The 18747-nt window shown below is 36.3% G+C and overlaps 1 protein-coding gene across 4 annotated transcripts; it reads right to left on the minus strand.

Annotated features, from left to right (window-relative positions):
- Positions 1–153: 153 nt before the first annotated feature.
- On the minus strand, positions 154–9963 carry layna (layilin a). Of its 4 annotated transcripts, XR_003675504.1 has the most exons (9): positions 9725–9963; positions 9005–9025; positions 7713–8010; positions 6224–6381; positions 5502–5546; positions 5358–5420; positions 3500–3596; positions 1374–2118; positions 154–1258 (listed from the first exon to the last, which is right to left on the minus strand). XR_003675504.1 is itself a non-coding variant. In XM_028466816.1 (8 exons), the coding sequence occupies exons 1-8, from the start codon at positions 9801–9803 to the stop codon at positions 1452–1454; spliced, it is 1425 nt and encodes a 474-aa protein (XP_028322617.1). In that variant the 5' UTR covers positions 9804–9963; the 3' UTR covers positions 1313–1451. The 4 variants fall into 4 exon arrangements, 3 of the variants coding, with proteins under 3 accessions (XP_028322617.1, XP_028322616.1, XP_028322618.1); XM_028466816.1 differs by lacking the exon at positions 154–1258 and having other exon boundaries at positions 1313–2118; positions 9005–9022; XM_028466815.1 differs by lacking the exon at positions 154–1258 and having other exon boundaries at positions 1313–2118.
- Positions 9964–18747: the final 8784 nt, after the last annotated feature.

Raw genomic sequence — 18747 nt, forward strand, 5'->3', positions numbered from 1 at the left:
AATAAAACTCGCGGAAACACAGTTCATGCTGACATTTCGGAGATTTTTTGAGACCAGCCATTGTGCTACTGACAAAACTTTCAGTTAACTTCAAAACAAAAGCCCTATTTACAAAAGTGTTAAAAAAAAAAAAGAAGTAATGGAAGACAAGAAAAGATGCTTTTGTTTTGAAAAGGGGAAGTTGAATTTTTAGCTTGAAGCCGGTCCCAATACGATTTTACATTCCGCTCGCAATGCTTCATGGGGCGATTGAGTGTGAATAGTGTGCCCACCGTGCATACTTAAAAAATGTCCCGATATAGTATACATCCGGGTATTTCTCTTTTCATACTATCTAATGTGAACGAACTACATACAGTACTATTTTTGACGTCAGCCTTAGTATGAGTAGTATGCTGGTATGGAAGTTCGAACAGCCACGGTCTACAAAACTCATTAGTATTAAGGTGCGTTCACACCTAAAATGACTTTGGTGACTACGTTACATTCAAAATCAATGTACATGACGTGACCTCCCTTAAAACGACTCGACTCACGCAAAAAAAAGTGGTGGCAAAACAGTTGCTGGAATTTTGAACTTTTCAAGAGACTATTTTGAAAAGGGGGATGTTCGATTTTTAGCTTGAAGCCGGTGTCATGTACTGAGTTCACATTGTACTGAGATTGTCTATGCACATATATGCACACTACCGAAAAATTATTTTTTGCTAAAAAGAAATAATTCATTTTTGTTTATTTTTGTTTTCAAAGTGAACGGACACACGTTTTATTTGTTTATTGGATTATTTTGGAGTTAGGGGTTATAATCTCAGTACGGAGGTAAATTCAGTACGTGACACTGGTCCCAGCACGATTTTACATTCCGCTCTCAATGCATTGCGTGCCGGTTGAGCAGTTATGACTAGCGGGCCCACCGTGCATACTTAAAAAATGTCCCCATATGGTAAACATCTGGGTGTTTCTTACATACTCAATAATAATGTGAATGCACTATATACTCATATTGATGTACTATGAGTAGTACATTAGTATGACATTTCAAACACAGCCTTAAAGCAAGTCAGTTGTATACATAAGGCTGACATTACGCTGTCATTTGCATGAATAAGGTGTCATTAAGTGTCGTTTGCTAAATTATGACACCTTTGGAGCTATGTTGGCATTGTTTGGCTTCGGTGGAGGGATCTGGTGGGGTTAGGTAGGGGTATGGTTAGGGGTTAGGGTAACGAACAACACTTATTGACATCGTTCATGACACCTTTGGAGCTATGTTGGCATTTTTTGGCTTCGGTGGAGGGATCTGGTGGGGTTAGGTAGGGGTAAGGTTAGGGGTTAGGGTAACGAACAACACTTATTGACAGCGTTCATGACACCTTATTCATGCTAATGACAGATGTCATGTCATTAAAATGTCAACCTTTATGTATAAAACTTCAAGCAAAGTGTTACCATCAATAGTTTCCTCCGTTTATCCATTCGCGCTCATTAAAGTATCTCCTCCCGTCAAGGTTCAGTCCGTTTTTGTAGTAGTCCAGAGTGGTTTGGTAGGACTTCCTGTTTTCGTAGGCTCTGAGGCTGGTTTGGAAGGTGTCGTCCTTGCTACAGGTGACATAAGTCTGATAAAGGTCAGTCTTTACGGGGTGGGTAGTGGTTTGGTCGTACAGGCCGGGCTCCGCACACACCGCACTGCCATAATGTTCGCTCTTTGTCGTGCGACGGCCGAGGCTCCTGTCGTAGAACTCTCTGTGTCCCGCACGACCCAGACTCCCATCGTTCAGCTCCCTTTTCCCCGGGCGACCCAAGCTGGTGTCGTAGAAGTCGCGGTTACCACGGCGCCCGAGGCTAAGGTCGTTGACGTCAAAGTTGAGGAAGCAGCTCTCTGTGCTGGCCAGCGTCACGAAGCCGCTCTCCGTGTCCCGACCGCCCAGGTTGTCGTAGTCGCCGGTCGGCGTGTCGGGGGAGGAGCAGAGGAAGGACGTGTTCTTAGTGTGCGGTCGAGACGACACCAGGTCGTCGTCCTTCTGGGAGCGGATCACGTTGTAGACTTCGGTCGTGGTCGAGCTGGGACAGTTTCCAGAGTCGGTCTGGGATTTTTCTGTCTTCTGCCGTGGCCTCCTCCTGGTAAACGCACAGAAAGCACAACACCACACACAGTGATAGTTTTCTAGTGATGTTCATTGTCTCTGTCTTCAACTTTTAGTTACAATTTGAGCAACAGTTATTTCCTTGGTTTTGTCTCATTTTAGGCCATTTTGAGCTTTTTGAGAACCCTCTGCAACATACTGAGATTCATAGGCAAAACAAGGAAAATCTATTTGCTTAGTGCATATTTTATCACAGCGGTGGCCACAAAGATTTGATCCGAGGTTCACATTATCAACATTAATGTTAGCATTTAAAATAATGACCAATAGCAAAGGGTTATTCTGGGCTTTTGTTGTCATTTTGTATTTTATTTCTGTCATTTTGTGTGTGTTTGTTGTTTTGCATTTTTAGGAATCATTTTGTGATTTTTTTTTTTTTTTAATTTATTTTATTTTTTTCATTTCATGTGTTTTTAGGGTAATTTTGCTCATTTTTATTTTCATTTTATATGTTTTTCTGTCTTTTTGTGTTTTATTTCCATCAGTTTGTTTGTGTTTGTTGTTGGTTTGTGTTTTTAGAAATCATTTTGTGATTTATTTCTCTTTTTCTTTTAATTTCATGTGTTTTTAAGGTCATTTTGCACATTTGTATTGTCGTTTTATACATTTTTCTGTCTTTGTCTATTTTTGTTGTAGTTTTGTGTTTTATTTCTGTCAGTTTGTTTGTGTTTGTTGTTGGTTTGTATTTTTAGAAATCATTTTGTGATTTATTTGTCTTTTTATTTTAATTTCATGTGTTTTTAGGGTCATATCACGTATATTTTAGTGGTTATTTTGGATATCATTTTTATTTTGTTGTTGTTTTTTATGTGTTTTTTGCAATGATTTTTTTTTTAACTCCTTGTAATACCAACCATGTACTTTTATTGTCGTTCCCTAAGACATATTGGCATTGTTACCCAAGAAGTTTGTGATGAATGACTGTTTGATCAAATCCCACAGACATTAACCTGCACTCATTATTACTAACCAGTGTATTATCTACTCCTAAGGAAACACAGCACAGCACTTAAAGTATAAGGCTGCCTTCAAATGAAGTACATATGGTGCTTTTAAAATAATGAAGTGATGCACTTGCTAGCAAAAATCTCTCTCTCAGCAAAAATAAAACTGGCCCAATGCCACAGTAAGGAAAGCGCAGCAAATTACGACGTAGTGACACCATTTTTTTTTTTTCATTTTATTGTTGCTCTGCCAAGAATTAATACATCCCTAAAAAGGTGTTCAGTGTAATGTGAAGCTGCTTTACAAATGACTACACAGCAGGATTATTGTTTCATTAAAGGAAATGAATAAAATGTAACTGAATAAAAAGTAGTTTTTATTGCCTTGTGCGGACTTTTTGGGACACTCACCGTCTACCGAGCATCTTGAAGCAACAAACGCCCAAAACTGTGAGCAACAGCAGTATGAGTGGAATAGTGGGGATGATGATGTAGACTAAATTCACAGCTTAAAGGGAGAAAAAAAAAGAGTATAGATTGTTAGTTTGTACATTTCTTATCATAATGGGTTTGTATGACGTGTGATACGGGGGTGTCGAATGTAAAAACTCGGTCAATGTTTCAGAGCCGACTTATTTTGAACATTTAGCTCACTTTTCTTTCATTTGAGACAAATTCATGTAAAGCTGCATCTTCTATTTCATTGTTAAAAAATGTGGAAACATCAAAATTTATCTGAATTTAAATCAAAATGTAAAAGTAAAATCTAAATGTTAAATGTAAATCTTAAATCCCAACCTAAATGTTAAATTTAAATAGTAAATGTTAAATCCAAACCTAAATGTTATAGTAAATTTTAAATTAAAATGTAAATATTAAATCTAAATGTTAAATGTAAATCAAAATTTTAGATTTATATCTAAACGTTAAGTCGGTCGCCAAGTGTAAAGCTAAATGTTTAGAAATTATACAAAGTGGGCAGGTCAGTGCCTGTCAATCACGAGGCCCCAAGCACATGTCACACACCCCACCCACCACGGTCTTCTGCATCCTCGGTGTCTTCATCGCTGGCAAATGTGAGGTGACATATGGCATGCTGGTAATCTCAGCAAATACATTTGTATACCAGTCATTACCGCGATTTCGAGTTTGTCAGCATGGAGCCATCCCGCAATGTCTCGCTCTTCCTCTCTCAGCACTCACTGAGACGCAGTCAGTGGTGTGGGCAGGGCCTTATGATTGACATGACTTTGCCTAATTTCTAAACATTTAGCTTTTACACCTGGCAAGCATTTAGATATACTGTACATTTAACATTTAGATATACATTTAACATTTACATTTAGATTTAACGTTTGGATTTAGATTTAACATTTACATTTATATTTATTTTCATGTGGAGACATTTTTATTTTATTATTATTATTAATAATAATAATAATAATAATAATAATAATAATAATAATAATAATAATAATAATAATAATAATACATTTTATTTGTTTGATGGCGCCTTTCAAGTCACCCAAAGTCACCTTACAAAGCATAAATTACATCACAGAATATTAAAACCAAATGTTAAAAAAAGACAAGTGTATTGCGCAGTGACCAATTAGAGTGAGTTTGAACAGGTGGGTTTTAAATTTGGATTAGAAAGTTGAGATGGAGTCTGGCTATTTTATGTGTGTGGGGATGGAGTTCCAAAGTCTGGATGCTGAGCAGCTGAAGGCTCGGGCACCCATGGTACTGGGGTGTGGTGTGGGGATGTTAGCAGTTTGGCAGAGGTTGAGTGTAGGGTGCGTGAGGGGCTGTAGTCATGGAGGAGGTCGCAGAGGAGGTTTTTGTAGTGGACGGGGTATTGTACAGGAAGCTTATCCAGCTCCGGATGTCATCCATGCAGGTGATGAGGGAGGTGGGAGGGGTGGGTTTAGAGGAGATGTAGACCTGTGTGTCGTCGGCATAGCAGTGAAAGTGGATCCCATGATGACGAAAGATTGTGCCCAGGGGGAGGAGGTAGATGATGAAGAGGAATGGAGCCAAGACTGACCCCTGGGGGACACCCAAGTGAAACACTCAAACACCCTGACTTGTGGTCCCTTATTTTAACGATGATAACATGTTGTTTTACATGAATTTCTGTCTCTAATGAAAGGAAAATTAGCTAATTGTGAGGAGAGTGAGCTAAATGTTCAAAATATGTCGGCTATGAAACAGTGACCCAATTTTTACGTTCAACAGCCCCTCATAGTGTGATATTCAGCAGTATCACCTGTTGGCCTGGACTGGCTGGAGTCACTGGGATTCCATGGCAACACAGTGGAAGGGACGATACCTGTAACAAAAACCCTGCCGTGTCACACTCATGCCGTGCACAACCACTGTGACATTTAAAAAAATAAAAATTAAATCCTACCCGTCTGAGTAGTGTTTGGAGAAGGAGAAGGCTTCATCGGTTTCCCTGAGAAAAATACCAGACAGAACAAATAACTGATGCTGAGATTTTACATCACTTGGGGCCAAATCCAGGACCCCATTTGGGGTCGTGATACACTGGGAGGGGGCCGCCAAATGCCTTCAAGAAACTAAGAATTTCTTTTTAACAATTTAAGCCCATGTTTGCACATTTTTCTGAAACATCAAACTTGCTATATTTTAACCTATTTTCATCACTTTTTCTAGCTATAATTTTGCTCATTTTAATGTATATTTGCTACATTACTCCCATTTCTGCCACTTCTCCATCAAATTTCAATGCCAACTATATTCAACATCACTGTTAAGGGCCAACCTTCAACTCAATTCCTCAGTTTTCCCCGTGAATTCCCATAGAAGGTTCCCAACTTTGAAAATTCCTGGAATTTTGCAAGCCCAGTTAAAATGTTATGTTTTTTAATAGTACCATTTTGTGAATGGATGTTAATATTTATGTGTGAATATGACACATTTACTTGAAATGAGTCCCAATTTATGGTTAATTCTAATTAATAATGCCCTCAAAAAGTTTATATTTTTGAATATTCCCAAAATTCTCACATTAAATTCCTGTGGAAAATTAATGGAAATCTTGCACCCCTTTTGCAGCCCTACTGGTAGGTTTAATGTGGGGGAACATCTTGCACTCCAGTGCATTCGTACCTGCCGTATATTTACAGATGAAGTTGTTCTTGGTTTCACAGTTGTCGTCATTCCACTGGAACATGTAGAGTCCGCCCAGGCCGGGAGGAGCAGACGGCTGGTGATACATGACCACACACACCTCATAACCACAGGACGGCTCGTCCCAGTGCCAGTTCCTGAAAAACAAACATCAGAATCAGAATCAGAATGCTTTATTTGCCAGGTACAGTTTAGAACAATACTAGGAATTTGACTTGGTAGTTGCAGCGAAAGAACACACATCAACACACCGGAGCAGCCATTTGTGGCGCCCCCAACATTGTCTGAGTTGTTGCCATAAACATGACCACATTAAAGCTGCTATCCGGAGTTTCTGAGAAGCGTTTCGATGTCCCGCCCTAAACAGCCTCACTTCCTCCCACTGCCTTTCACAATCTACCAGATGCACCGCCTCTAATTTTCTGCACGCACATCGCGGAACGTAACAAGGTCACATCGGGTTGCATTGATATAGGTCTATGGGTCAGGTAAGAGCCAAAATCATATTTACCTGTTTGCTGTTGTGACGCACGGCCTTGTTTCCGTGCACAGTTCCGCATTCACTTTGATTGACAGTCTCAAAAACAGGAAGTCGAACCCTATTGGCTGGGCGCACACAGCGATCATTTCCATTTGTATAGGGGTCTATAGGACGAAGGAGGCACTTATATACATTAATGTATATGAATGACCACCGGCAGTAGACCATAGTAAAAGATTAGTTAGGTATTTTTTCAGATTTCAAAAGAATGGTACATAAACATACATTTGTCAAAAACTCCGGATATCAGCTTTAAGATGAGTATTCCAGAGTATGTGTGTTTGGCTGTTTGTTCAATGTAAAAAATAACACAGATGTCATTTTTATATAATTTTATATCAAGAAAACAATGGCTTTCCTTCATGGGATGGTTGAAAATGCTGGAGTCTGGTAGGGTGGGAATGGTTTAAAACTGGTCTTCAAAACTGTCCCATTCCTTGGTGTACTCTCTACATTTCATAACGGGTAAGTGAACAGTTAAAATCTGAAATGAGGATTTTAGTGGTCTCTCGGTGGCTTTAGTTTTCCTTCTAGATGGCAATATGTTGTCTTTATATCTGTTATTAAGTACACTGTGATTAATGGCGGGTTACTCACGGGGTTCATTATTAGGTAATTATAAAGATCTGGTTTGGTGAAATTGAGCCAATGTTTTGGATTGTTCTTCCAAGTGTTGGCTGTGACTTTGTATGGACACTCATATATCTCTAGCACTGATACTGTAACACTAATAAGTGTTTCTTGATAGTTGTATGCCATGCCGAGATATAAATCACTCCTGTTTTGAAATAAAGCCGTTTTTGTCGTCGGACACACAGGAGGCAGACTTATTGTTTTCACCTGTTTCAAGATGGCGCCCGTTTATTTACTACCGCTAATGTCATCTGTGATGTAAGCCCGACTTCCCGAATACGTTGGCGTTCCCACCTGAATGTGGACTTGCTGCCATCCAACCAGTGATACTGAGCAGAACAGTCCAAGTTGCTCTCCTCCTCCCGGTTGTCTCGACGGAGGCCGATCCAGAAGTCTCCGTCTGTGGGTCGGAGCTCGGCGACGAGCTGCTCGATGATCTTCTGCTCGGAGGCCGACTCCACGCTGAGCAGCTGCCCTCCGTCTCGACTGCAGGCCAACGCGGCCTCGGCGAAGTTCAACCTCCGGCGCAGCTCAGAGAAATAGGCCAGTTTGTAGCAGGGCTTCCCTTTACCTGCTTTGCAAACACGCTGGCCTTTGTGCACACAAACACAACATTTATTTTATGCTTCTTTAAAAAGACTAAAGGAGAAAGTTAGATGACATCAGGGTGTGCGTCATATACTAGTTTTAATTACAATTACATCTTCAATTATCCATGTTCAATTACAACTCAGTTACAGTTAAGTTGACCAGCATTTTCACCCATTTTTTTGTCAGTATATCACTAGATTTTAATGTTTTTTTTTTTTTTTAAAAGGTAAATTATTTCTCAAGAGAACTGACAGGTAAACTTGATATGAAACATGTTTTAATAATTGTTAACTGTACGTGTAAGCCATAGAACTGTAATATATGGAGGTATAGTTGTGTCTGTCTTTATTATTCATTTAAAAAAAAAACATTTCAATAAAAAAAAGACCCTTTTCAACCTTTTCAATCAAAATTAAATATTTTCAACCCAAAAAAAATAAATATTTGAGACCCAAATAATTGCATTTTTTTAATTTTCTATTGAAGTCATCCTTTTGTATTTGGGCCATATTATGGGTAGTATATTTTTGTCTTTATTATTCGATCAAAAAACTTCAATCAAAGTAAAAAAAATTCAATAAAAAAAAAAAAAATCAAAGAAAAAAAAGTGTCCAAATACAATTGTTTTTGCATTTTAACCCTTATTTTTTATTGAAATGTTTTTTTCATTATTAGTATTGAATAATATGACACAAATCTACCTCCATAATAACATGGTTCCCCAGGTTTGCGTTTGATTAAATTGTAATTGACAGTTTTTTTTATAGAATTTCCATTCCAATTTCAATTACAAAGACCAATATCTGAACTCAATTGCAATTCAATTATGATTACAACAGCAACAGATTATTTCCAATTCCAATTATAATTACGTCGTAATTGTAATTAATTATCAATTACACAATTGCAATTATAATTGGCCCCAACCCTGCCAGATACAAACCATTTATTTTGTGCTTCTCTCAAAAGACTAAAGGAGAAGTTAGATGACGTACCTTGAGCTTCAAATATGTCTGCTTGAAAAGAAAATAATAATCATGCCATAAGACAAAGACCAGAGGTGAAAGTAATAGATTACAAGTACTCACATTACTGTAATTAAGTTGCTCGTACTTTTTTGATATTTTAAAATCAGTCATTTTACTTATGGTACGTTTTAGAAGTAAAATAATTCATTACGTTTCTACAACCAAGTGTTACTGTGTCAATTCATAGATTTTCTTTTAAAATGATCAACGGACATTGTGAAACTACAAAAAAATGCAATGACCGGACAACAATTAAATGCATCACATCATAGCCGACCAATCAGATTAAACGTAATGCACCACAACAACCACATTAAATGTTGGATAATTTCTCAGTTTTAGAGTTTATAAATGTAGCTATACTTAAGCCTGATACTTTTTTAAATTTGGAATTTAATTAATTATTATTAATTTATTTAAAAAAAAAAAAAAATACAGATAAATGAATTAAGTTCCAATTGTGCAAGATTTGATTATTTATTACCAAAAAAAACATGGGGGGTGAAAGTAACTATTGTAACTTTTACTTTGAGCACTATTTAATTGAGCTAATATTTACTTGTACATGAGTATTTTATATATGACTTTCTTATTTCAATCAATCACATAACAGTACTTCCACTTGATAACATCAGAACTCTTTATACATCTGACAAAGACTAAACTGTTTTCTATTGCTGAGCTTACCTGTGATGAGGTTTGTCGCTGCTGATGGATGAAAATGTAAAATGAAAAGATGACAGACGATCACCAGCAACACGTCCATTGTTCTTAGTTGTTGTATTTATCTGACCTCAAAACTTGTACTTTAGTTTCTTTCATTTTCGCACTCTGTTGAGGTTTTACAAAAATGCCCCAAAAAGCTTGAAGAAGAGGATTCCTCTGTTGCATCTCCTGAAACTGAGAGTATGTAAGAGTGAAGGAGGCTGAGGGAGAGGAGTGTGTGTGTGTGTGTGTGTGTGTGTTTGGGAGAGGGGGGCTGTAATCTGTTAAGAGCATAGTCTTAATGATTGGAAGAAGACGCTGCATCGATCGTAAGACATCTAATCATGCAAGTGCTTCTAAACGCTGACAAGAGCCACATTTCACTCCTTCATCTGATAGTTGAGCTTCGGATGTTATCGTTACAAAAGTGTTACAGTAAAATGATGTACGCTAACTCGATCAGCAATATTTCAATATATACGTCTTTGTCTCAGGCCTCGCAGCGTTTATGCGATCCTATTATCTTCTTTATCCCTGGGGTCAATCAGACCCCAGGGATAAAATGCCTCCAGAAAATTGTTGACCAAGTGTTTTTGTGTCAGGCACTTTGTGTATTTGTTGAATACTATTAAATATAGACAATAGAAGACTCCTAAAACACAAAATAATAAGAGAATAAACACAAAATGACAGAAAAATATGCATATTATTTTTTATATTTGGTGGTCATTTTGTTTATTTGTTTTTGGATATTTTTCAAGTCATTTTGTGTATTTTCACTTCATTGTTGTATGTTTTTCTAGTCGTTTTTGTGTGTTCCGATGTATTTTTTTGTATGTTTTTCAGTCATTATGCGTGTGTTTTTGTTGTTTTTTTAAATTTTTTCTGTCATTTTATATATTTCTTGTCATGTTGTATATTTCTTTTTACGTTTTGTGTATTTATTTTTACATTTTGTGTCTTTGTAGTCATTTTGTGTATTTTTCTGTTATTCTTTTATTTTGGTGGTCCTTTTGTGTATTCTGACTTTAATGATGTATGTTATTCTAGTCATTTTTGTATTTTTTTTTCAGTAATTTTGTGTATGTTTTTGTTGTCTTACATTTTTTTTACGTCATTTTATATCTGTTTTGTGATTTTATTCATTTTATTTTACATTTTTGTGTTTTAAAAAAAAAAAAAAAACATATATATATATATATATATATATGTGTGTCATGGTTTAGTGTGTTTTCTGTAATTTTGTGTATGTTTGAGTATTTTTCTGTTGTTTTTTGTAGTATTGTGTATTTTTGTTGTTTCCAGTACAATTGTCATTTTGTATGTTTATTTTGGGTCGCTGGCCTACCAGTTGCCCATGTCTGGTCTGTATTAAAAACAGGAGAACAAGGTGTTTCTTTGACAGCAATGTTAATGTATACATGGGTAATATGACTGTGTAAGATCAATATCTCAACATTTCATACGCTCTTAAACACCAGCCACTTCCACACAGCCATGTTTCTACATGAGGGGTAGCACTCATTTTAAAGGCTGGTTTATGTAGAGCTGGATGATGACCCGTTCATTAAAATCTGGAGTGTTGGAGCAGGTAATCATCTAAAAATGTGATGAATACCAGACCGACAGACATAGTTTGGACACAGCGTTTCTATTTCCTCTTATCCTGATTAGAGTCTCACAGAGCTGGAGCTTATTTCTGCTGATATCAACTCTGTGCTCTTACATAAGAGCCAAAAAAATTAGCCTTCCTTCAAATAAGTCAGCTTTGATCAAAGATATATTTGATATTATTTGAATAGCATGCAATTAAATATCAATTTGTCAAAAAAGAGGTAAAACACAATTGCTCACAAATGCGTTGGACGGGCCCTCGCAACCACACGCATGTCGGGACGTGGCACACGTTGAGGTGTGTTGCATGATGCCGGGGTGTGGCAGAAATTTTAAAGTGTTGAGACGTAGCTGACCTTTTTCAAGGATTATACCACAAACTTTCCTGCAATGTTCCGTGCAAATCTTACATATGTCTATGATTTCCTTTTACCAATAGGTGGCGCTATGACAATCAATGACGGTTGAGTTAAACCGTAACTAATTTTTTTTGGCATACAAAAGAAAGCTGCTGTAATTAATTATAATTTCCTTAGCTCTACAAACTCTTCATAACTACCATAAGCGTAGCATATCATCCAAGTGAACAGGCTGCTAAGAGGAATGTTTCAATCTATAAAGTTTCAACTTTATTGTCAAGAAATAATCAAATAACCATGTATGTTTAAAACAAAAATATGAATGTGTGAAAGACTTTAACAGTTCAGTGTTGGATGCAAGACGTATACTTATAAATTCATTATCAGACACCATGTAGTTTGCAGAGATTTGACAATCAGGCAAAGGTAATCGAAGCCAGCAAAGGCTTATCAGTCCTACCTCCACAGTGATGATGTCATCAGTCTTAAATCCACAGTGATGATGTCATCCGTCCCAGCTGGGAGCAATTACATTCCAAAAATACAATTTTCAAGAGGGCTATTGAGTCATTTTGCCATTCACATGTGCAATTCCCCCCAAATATCAATTTTTTTGCCAGTACTATAATGCATTCAGGCCCTCAAAAATCCAATCACTTTTTTTGTAATAATAATAATAATTATAATAATAATAATGATAAAAACAACTTGCATTACAATACGGTTGGTGCTCGGGCCCTAATAATAATCAATATAATCCAAATTTTTAATGATATGAGTCCAATAAATGTGTAATATATACATTAAATACAAATAGAGTGAATAAGCGGGGTTTGTAGATATAATCTGTAAAATCATCTCAACTCTTTTACCCTTGGGGTCATTTTGACCACAGGTATATTTGCCTCCAGATAATGATTTTTTCAAAAATTGTGTTGACCAAGTTTTTGTGTCTGGCATTTTATTAATTTGTTGAATACATAAATAACCCCTTGATAATGAAATCTTGACCTGTTCTCTAGCGCCACCATCAGGTCAAAGTTTTAAATCAGAATAAATTCATCTTGAATAGTTCTCATCCACATCTTTTCAAATTTACTCTCAAGAGAATATTTTGAAATATGAAGCAAAAATTTTTTTAAATATTATTTTTTTGTTTTAATGATGAACATTGGATGAGGTCAATTTGACCCCAAGGATAATAAAAGGGTTGAAAATTGGAGTATCAACACCAACATTTAAAAAAACATATAAATATATATATATTATTTTATATTATTCTCGCTGGCTGTAGGTATTATTGGCCCACCAATTATCGGACAATATTTGTAATTATATGTAATACCAACATCAATTCACATCAGTATTTGTTTTTGCTACAAAAAACAAAACAAAACAAAAAGAGATATGTGCTGTTGTTTTTGACAACTTTTTACATAACTTTACTTGAATTTTCTTCTTTTGCACAGATGGTGTTTTATGTGGAAAACATTAAAGGTAGACTTAACCATAGGCGGAGTTTGAGATTCTTGTGGTGGGGGGCAAACGAAAAAATACAATAAAGACCGTCTTGAGATTTGTGCCAACTACAATGTTTGTAACATATACAGTAATGCAAAAAATGATTAGCAATATAATTGATAATGTTGACTACAAACATGTGTGGACGCGTCGTTTAATGTCGTTTAATGTTGTAAATTTTTCTGCTTAATTTTTGCTGCAGTACCATCTACACCACCATGCATTGTGAAGAAGAATTGCGCAACAGAAGAAGAACCAACCTAAAGTCTCAAAGGTTTGGGACGTTTTACTGAAAACTTATACTATACACCTGAGGTAGAACTAACATCTGTGACATGAAACTAACAGTAATATGTTAGAATCAAAAATCAAAGCAGTACATTATATTAAGAATTGTATTTTTTTCGAATGAATTTGGGAAAACTGCAATGAAAACCCACCTTATGGTCTGCAGTTTAACCTGTTATATATAATATAACGTATATTATATAAAATACATTTTATAAATGTAGTGAGGTGAGTTGCACATTTCCTAGTGTCCTTGAATGCACCATTGCTGCTCCTCTGTGGGCCTTATTAGGTAATCAAGACCACCTGTGCACCCTTTTGGTTTGGCCATACCTGAACTGTTGGTGTGGTGTGGCGTGGCGTGACAGGGATGTAAGTAGCTCTTTCTTTTATTAGAATAGTTTGTTTTATTATGATAAACATTAATGTTGGCCCCTGTTTTAGGCCTGTGTCGGATTCTGTTTAAAAGGCTATACCCTGAGAGTCCTGTGGTGCTGGAACAGAGGGAGCCCCAGTAACTATAAACATCATGTATCGTGTATTTCTGTTGGTGTTGCATCTTTCTTGGAGTCTTTTTGTCTATTTTGGCTTTTTTTGTTTTATGTTTTTGTAATTGTGATTTGGTATGTTTTTTTTTTTCAGTCATTTTATGCATGTTTTCATTCCTTTTCTTTATTATTTACACTTCAGTTTTTTTTATGATTTTGTGTATTTTTCTGTTTTATTTTGATCATTTTGTGTTGTTTTTGACACCGGGGGTGTCATTGGTACGTTTGCGTTTGTGTCGTCTGTGTTTGTTCAATTTTGACAAATAAGTTGTCAAAAAATTCAGAAAGTTCCTGAGATTTATGCTATTGCTTTTAGAATTTGTAACGTTTAAACTTTTTTTTCCCATTTATTTATATTGGAAATTTCACTTTTTTCAACCATTTTCAACTTCTTTCAACACACTTAAACTTCTTTTTCAACACATTATAACTTTTTTCAACCTTATGCCAATGTTCAGCTATTGCTAGGTCAATGCTTAGCTAATGCTAGGTTAGTGCAAAAGGTTAATGTTAATGCTTGGCTGATGCTAATGTTAGGTTAGTGTTATTGCTAGGTTAATGCTATGCTAATACTAGCTATTGTTAATGCTAATGCTATGTTAATGCTAGGCAATGTTAATGCTAGCTAATAAGAATACTAATGCTAGCTGATGCTAATGTTAACTAATATGTATGCTAATGCACTGCAACAAGGCCAGCACCTGCATTTTATTCAGGAAATGCAAAAATTCTAGTTATGCATTGTTATTACATTGGTTCTGTCTGGAAATTTCAAAACAATTTGAACTGCTTTATTCTGAGGGATCAGTAACCTAAGTTATTTTCATTTGATGGTACCAACAATTTTTTTTTTTAAGCATTATTCATTCTGACATTATTGTTTCTGGCCAGATTGATGTCGTTTAATTTTGAAGCTGCAGGTTGAGCCAAAGCTGCTGATGCTCCTTCGCCACATTTGCAAAGCAGGCACAAATGGAGGGTAAAGCGTATGTATGCAGTCCTTAAAGGCCGTAATTCCTAAAATGGCCCATTGGGTTGATTTAGAGCTTGCAGAGAGAGACAGATCAGCCAGAGTTGAAACTACATCACGATGCCTCATTGCGGAATATGCTGCGTGTGCAACTGTCTGATAGAACTAAGAGAGCAAAGATGTCTTTAGGCTGTTCTGCTCTACCCAAACAATACTAATCAGTTTAGCTGTAGATTGATGACGGTCAAAAGGTTTTGTTTCAGACTAAGGAGAGTAATGGACAAAGCCAATATTGTGCTGCTCTGAACAATAAAACAGAACACAGACGGGTTAGTGGGCCCTCAAGAGGGATTCAATAAGGAATGGAGCTCGATTTAAACGTCTTCCCTGTTTACAGCATCTGGGTTTCATTCAATTAAAGCTCTCCCATTGGTCCCACCTCTCACGCAGTCCGTCTTCTTCTGTCTCTGCCTCCTTTTCTTTTCTCATCCCACTGACCACCTCCCTCTTTGCCAATCACTTCTAAGGGGAACCTGATGAATGGGTCCCGGGGGGACGTCAGTACATCATCCACACCCACACAGGAGATGGAGATGGGGGGCGTCCACCTTGTCACAGATCTTATGAGATCACTGTGGAAAATTCCCCACACGTACGTCTTCCATCTATCAGTAAAGAAAGAGAATTGCCAATGTACATTTTCACTGATGAAGCAAAGCTGGACAGTTATGGAGTAAAACTACATTATCGGAAGCCATAAACTGACTCAGAACGCAGCAAATCATTTGGAGCCTCAAAGTGGAGAGGATTAGATGACTAATCATCTTTATGTTCAGATAAACAGAAGGAAAATCCTAGTTATGCACAGATTTAACATTTCCCACAGAAATGAAGTTAAACTGGTGATATATTTTGGATTGGTGCCCATCCGAGAGTTTGCATTGGAAATAAGCCCCAAGTCACTCATTGAAGAGCTGGATGACTCTGAGCACCCATAAAAGGCCTTTCAATGAAGCCTATTAAGTGCTTAAGTAATTCTTTAAGTCACTATTTATTGTTCTTTTGGAAGGAAAGCTTTATTGACATTATAAAAAAGTGAAATCACTGCTTTTGTGATGATTGATTCTCCAGAATGTTTAATTTCTTGTATAGAGACTTGTGCGTGTGAATGAAATCACGGTTGTAATTGGGAGAAAGCTTAAATTGAAATTGAGTTTTTATCTTAGGAATAGATGATGTTTCTTTTGTGAGACTAAAAAAAGCACCTTGTTGACGCTGCAGTACTTTTATGTCCATGTAGGACTACGGGGACTAAATGTTTACATGAAGGCTTCTCCTCAGTGTCTTCACTCGCTGAACACCATTTATCACGGTGCACTGAGCTTCATCACTAACTAAGCTCTCACACGTCATTGCTCCCTGTACAAGGCAATTCTTTATTTGCTGCTTCCCTAAAAACCCAGGTGTAACTACAGTGTGCGCACTAAAGACACAACTGTCTGCACTGGACTGGGCAAGAAAAAGCCTTCATGTGTTCTACTCTTTGATCATGGAATACTTTCCAAAACTTTAAACTCATAGTTGGTCTCACTGAGAGGGTTTAGGGCACATTTACAGCATCTAGTCACAAAAAAAAAAAATCACCTTATTTTGGTTTCAGCTCATTTATTCTTGACTATTTGGTTGTTTTTACAGTTTTATCTTTCATATGCTCTCATTCTGTACTTGTCTTGTGACACTGAAACTTGTTTGATGTACTGCTGCTTACCTTAACCAGGACACACTTGTATAAGAGTTATTATTTAACATTTATATTTAAATGTAACATTTAGATTCAAGATTTAGATTAGATTCAAGATTTAGATTAGATTCAAGATTTAGATTTAATATTTAACATTTAGATCTAACATTTACACTAAAATTTAAGATTAAGATTAAGATTTAAGATTAAGATTTAAGATTAAGAATTAGATTCAACATTTATACTTATATTAAACATTAAGATTTAACATTTATATTTAATATTTAACAATTAGATTAAACATTTAGATTAAACAATCAGATTTAGATTTAAATGTAATGTTTAGATTTAGATCAAACATTTGGATGTAATGTTTAGATTTAGATCAAACATTTGGATGTAATGTTTAGATTTAGGTTTAGAATTTAGATTTAAAATGTAATATTTAGATTGAACATTCAGATTGAACATTTAGATTTAACATTAACATTATTTTTTCACGAGAAAAGTAAATATTACATTGCTGATTAAAAGTAAGCTTTTATTAAACGTAGCTTGTCACGGTTTATTTTAGCATGTGCAACTTCACAATCGGCGCCCCATAAATGTTGAGTATTTTTTGAGTATGCCGAGGTTGGAGTATCGGAATTGGTAACTACATTTGAGATTTGGCATCGAGACTCATCCTTCAGAGTATTTACAATTACAAAGCTTAGACAAATCAGAGCTAATGGAGAGTGACCAGTATCTGAATCAGCTGTGAATCAGTGACAAGGTCATGGATGATCAAAGCTCAATAACGCAGGTGGAGAGTGAAGGCCATGCAGCTCGTGTGACGTCATCCAACAGATTAGTCATTGGAACGTCTGTGGGTGTTGAAATACACACTGCTAACTTTATCTGTATTCTGTGACAGCAGTATGGGCTTGTTTCACAGCAGCCTAACATTACAGAAAATAGTTCAGAACAAAAAAAAAAAACAAACACTTTGAAGTGTTGACTTAGCCTCCATATTGCCCAGATCAACTTGTGCGGCTGAACTTTAAGTTCTAAGTAAGAGTTCCTCACCCAGGGATTCATGGCTGTGTTCGAAATGTCATGCCAACGTAATACTCACAGTAAGTTTGACATCAAAATTAGTATGTAGTGCGGTCACATTAAATAATATGACAAGAATGAGTATGCGAGAAATACCGGGATGTATACTATATTACAGTGGTTCTCAAACCTTTTTGGCTCAAGTACCGCCTTCTCCTCTCTTATTTCTGAATCTGAGTACCTCATTTGTCCGACCAAAACATTTTTCTCAGAATAATATGAAAAAACAACTCTAGAGCATAATGATGTAATGAATGAGTGATAACACATGTTTTATAGAATCTAATTTTGTAAATAAGTTGAAGGAAACAGTATTCAGTGCCTTCTGAATAAATTTATTTCTATAGTTTTTATCATTTCCGGTCATTTCACACCTGGTGTGGGACTGAGACTGACTCTTGAATTTTCAGTTCATGTTCTAATTCATTTTTATGATTATCATATAAACATTTATAAACCCCATATTTTTAATGCTTTCTTTTTATTTTTCAACTCTCTCAAGTACCCCCTACCATTGCGTACTCCTAGCTGCACACGTACCCCCATTTGAGAAACACTGCTATATCAGTATATTTTTTAAGTGTGCATGGTGAGCACACTCGTCGTACTCAACCGCCCCATGATGTATTGCGAGCAAGTCATCACGAAATGTAAAATCATCCTGGGACCAGCTCCAAACTAAAAATGGCAAGGCTAATTTATTTGTACATTTCATACACAAGGCAACTCAGTGTGCTTTTACACGATCAAAAAGTGCAACAGAAAATATTCAACAGCCTAAACTCAATAAGAACATTAAAATCGGCAGAAAAAACATTTAAAATCATCAGTAAAAACATTTAAAATCATCAACAAACACATTACAT

Source organism: Gouania willdenowi, chromosome 14 (genome assembly GCF_900634775.1).
Source record: "Gouania willdenowi chromosome 14, fGouWil2.1, whole genome shotgun sequence".
Lineage (NCBI taxonomy): Eukaryota > Metazoa > Chordata > Actinopteri > Blenniiformes > Gobiesocidae > Gouania > Gouania willdenowi.

What these genes read in the sequence shown, in the direction of transcription:
- layna (XM_028466815.1), bottom strand. Translation starts at nt 9,803, where the DNA reads ATGGACGTGTTGCTGGTGATCGTCTGTCATCTTTTCATTTTACATTTT. An exon ending in AGCGACAAACCTCATCACAG is followed by an intron (nt 9,026 to 9,724) that starts GTAAGCTCAGCA and finishes TTTCTTTTCAAG; the next exon opens with CAGACATATTTGAAGCTCAA. An exon ending in CATCTGTAAATATACGGCAG is followed by an intron (nt 5,547 to 6,223) that starts GTACGAATGCAC and finishes TATTTTTCTCAG; the next exon opens with GGAAACCGATGAAGCCTTCT.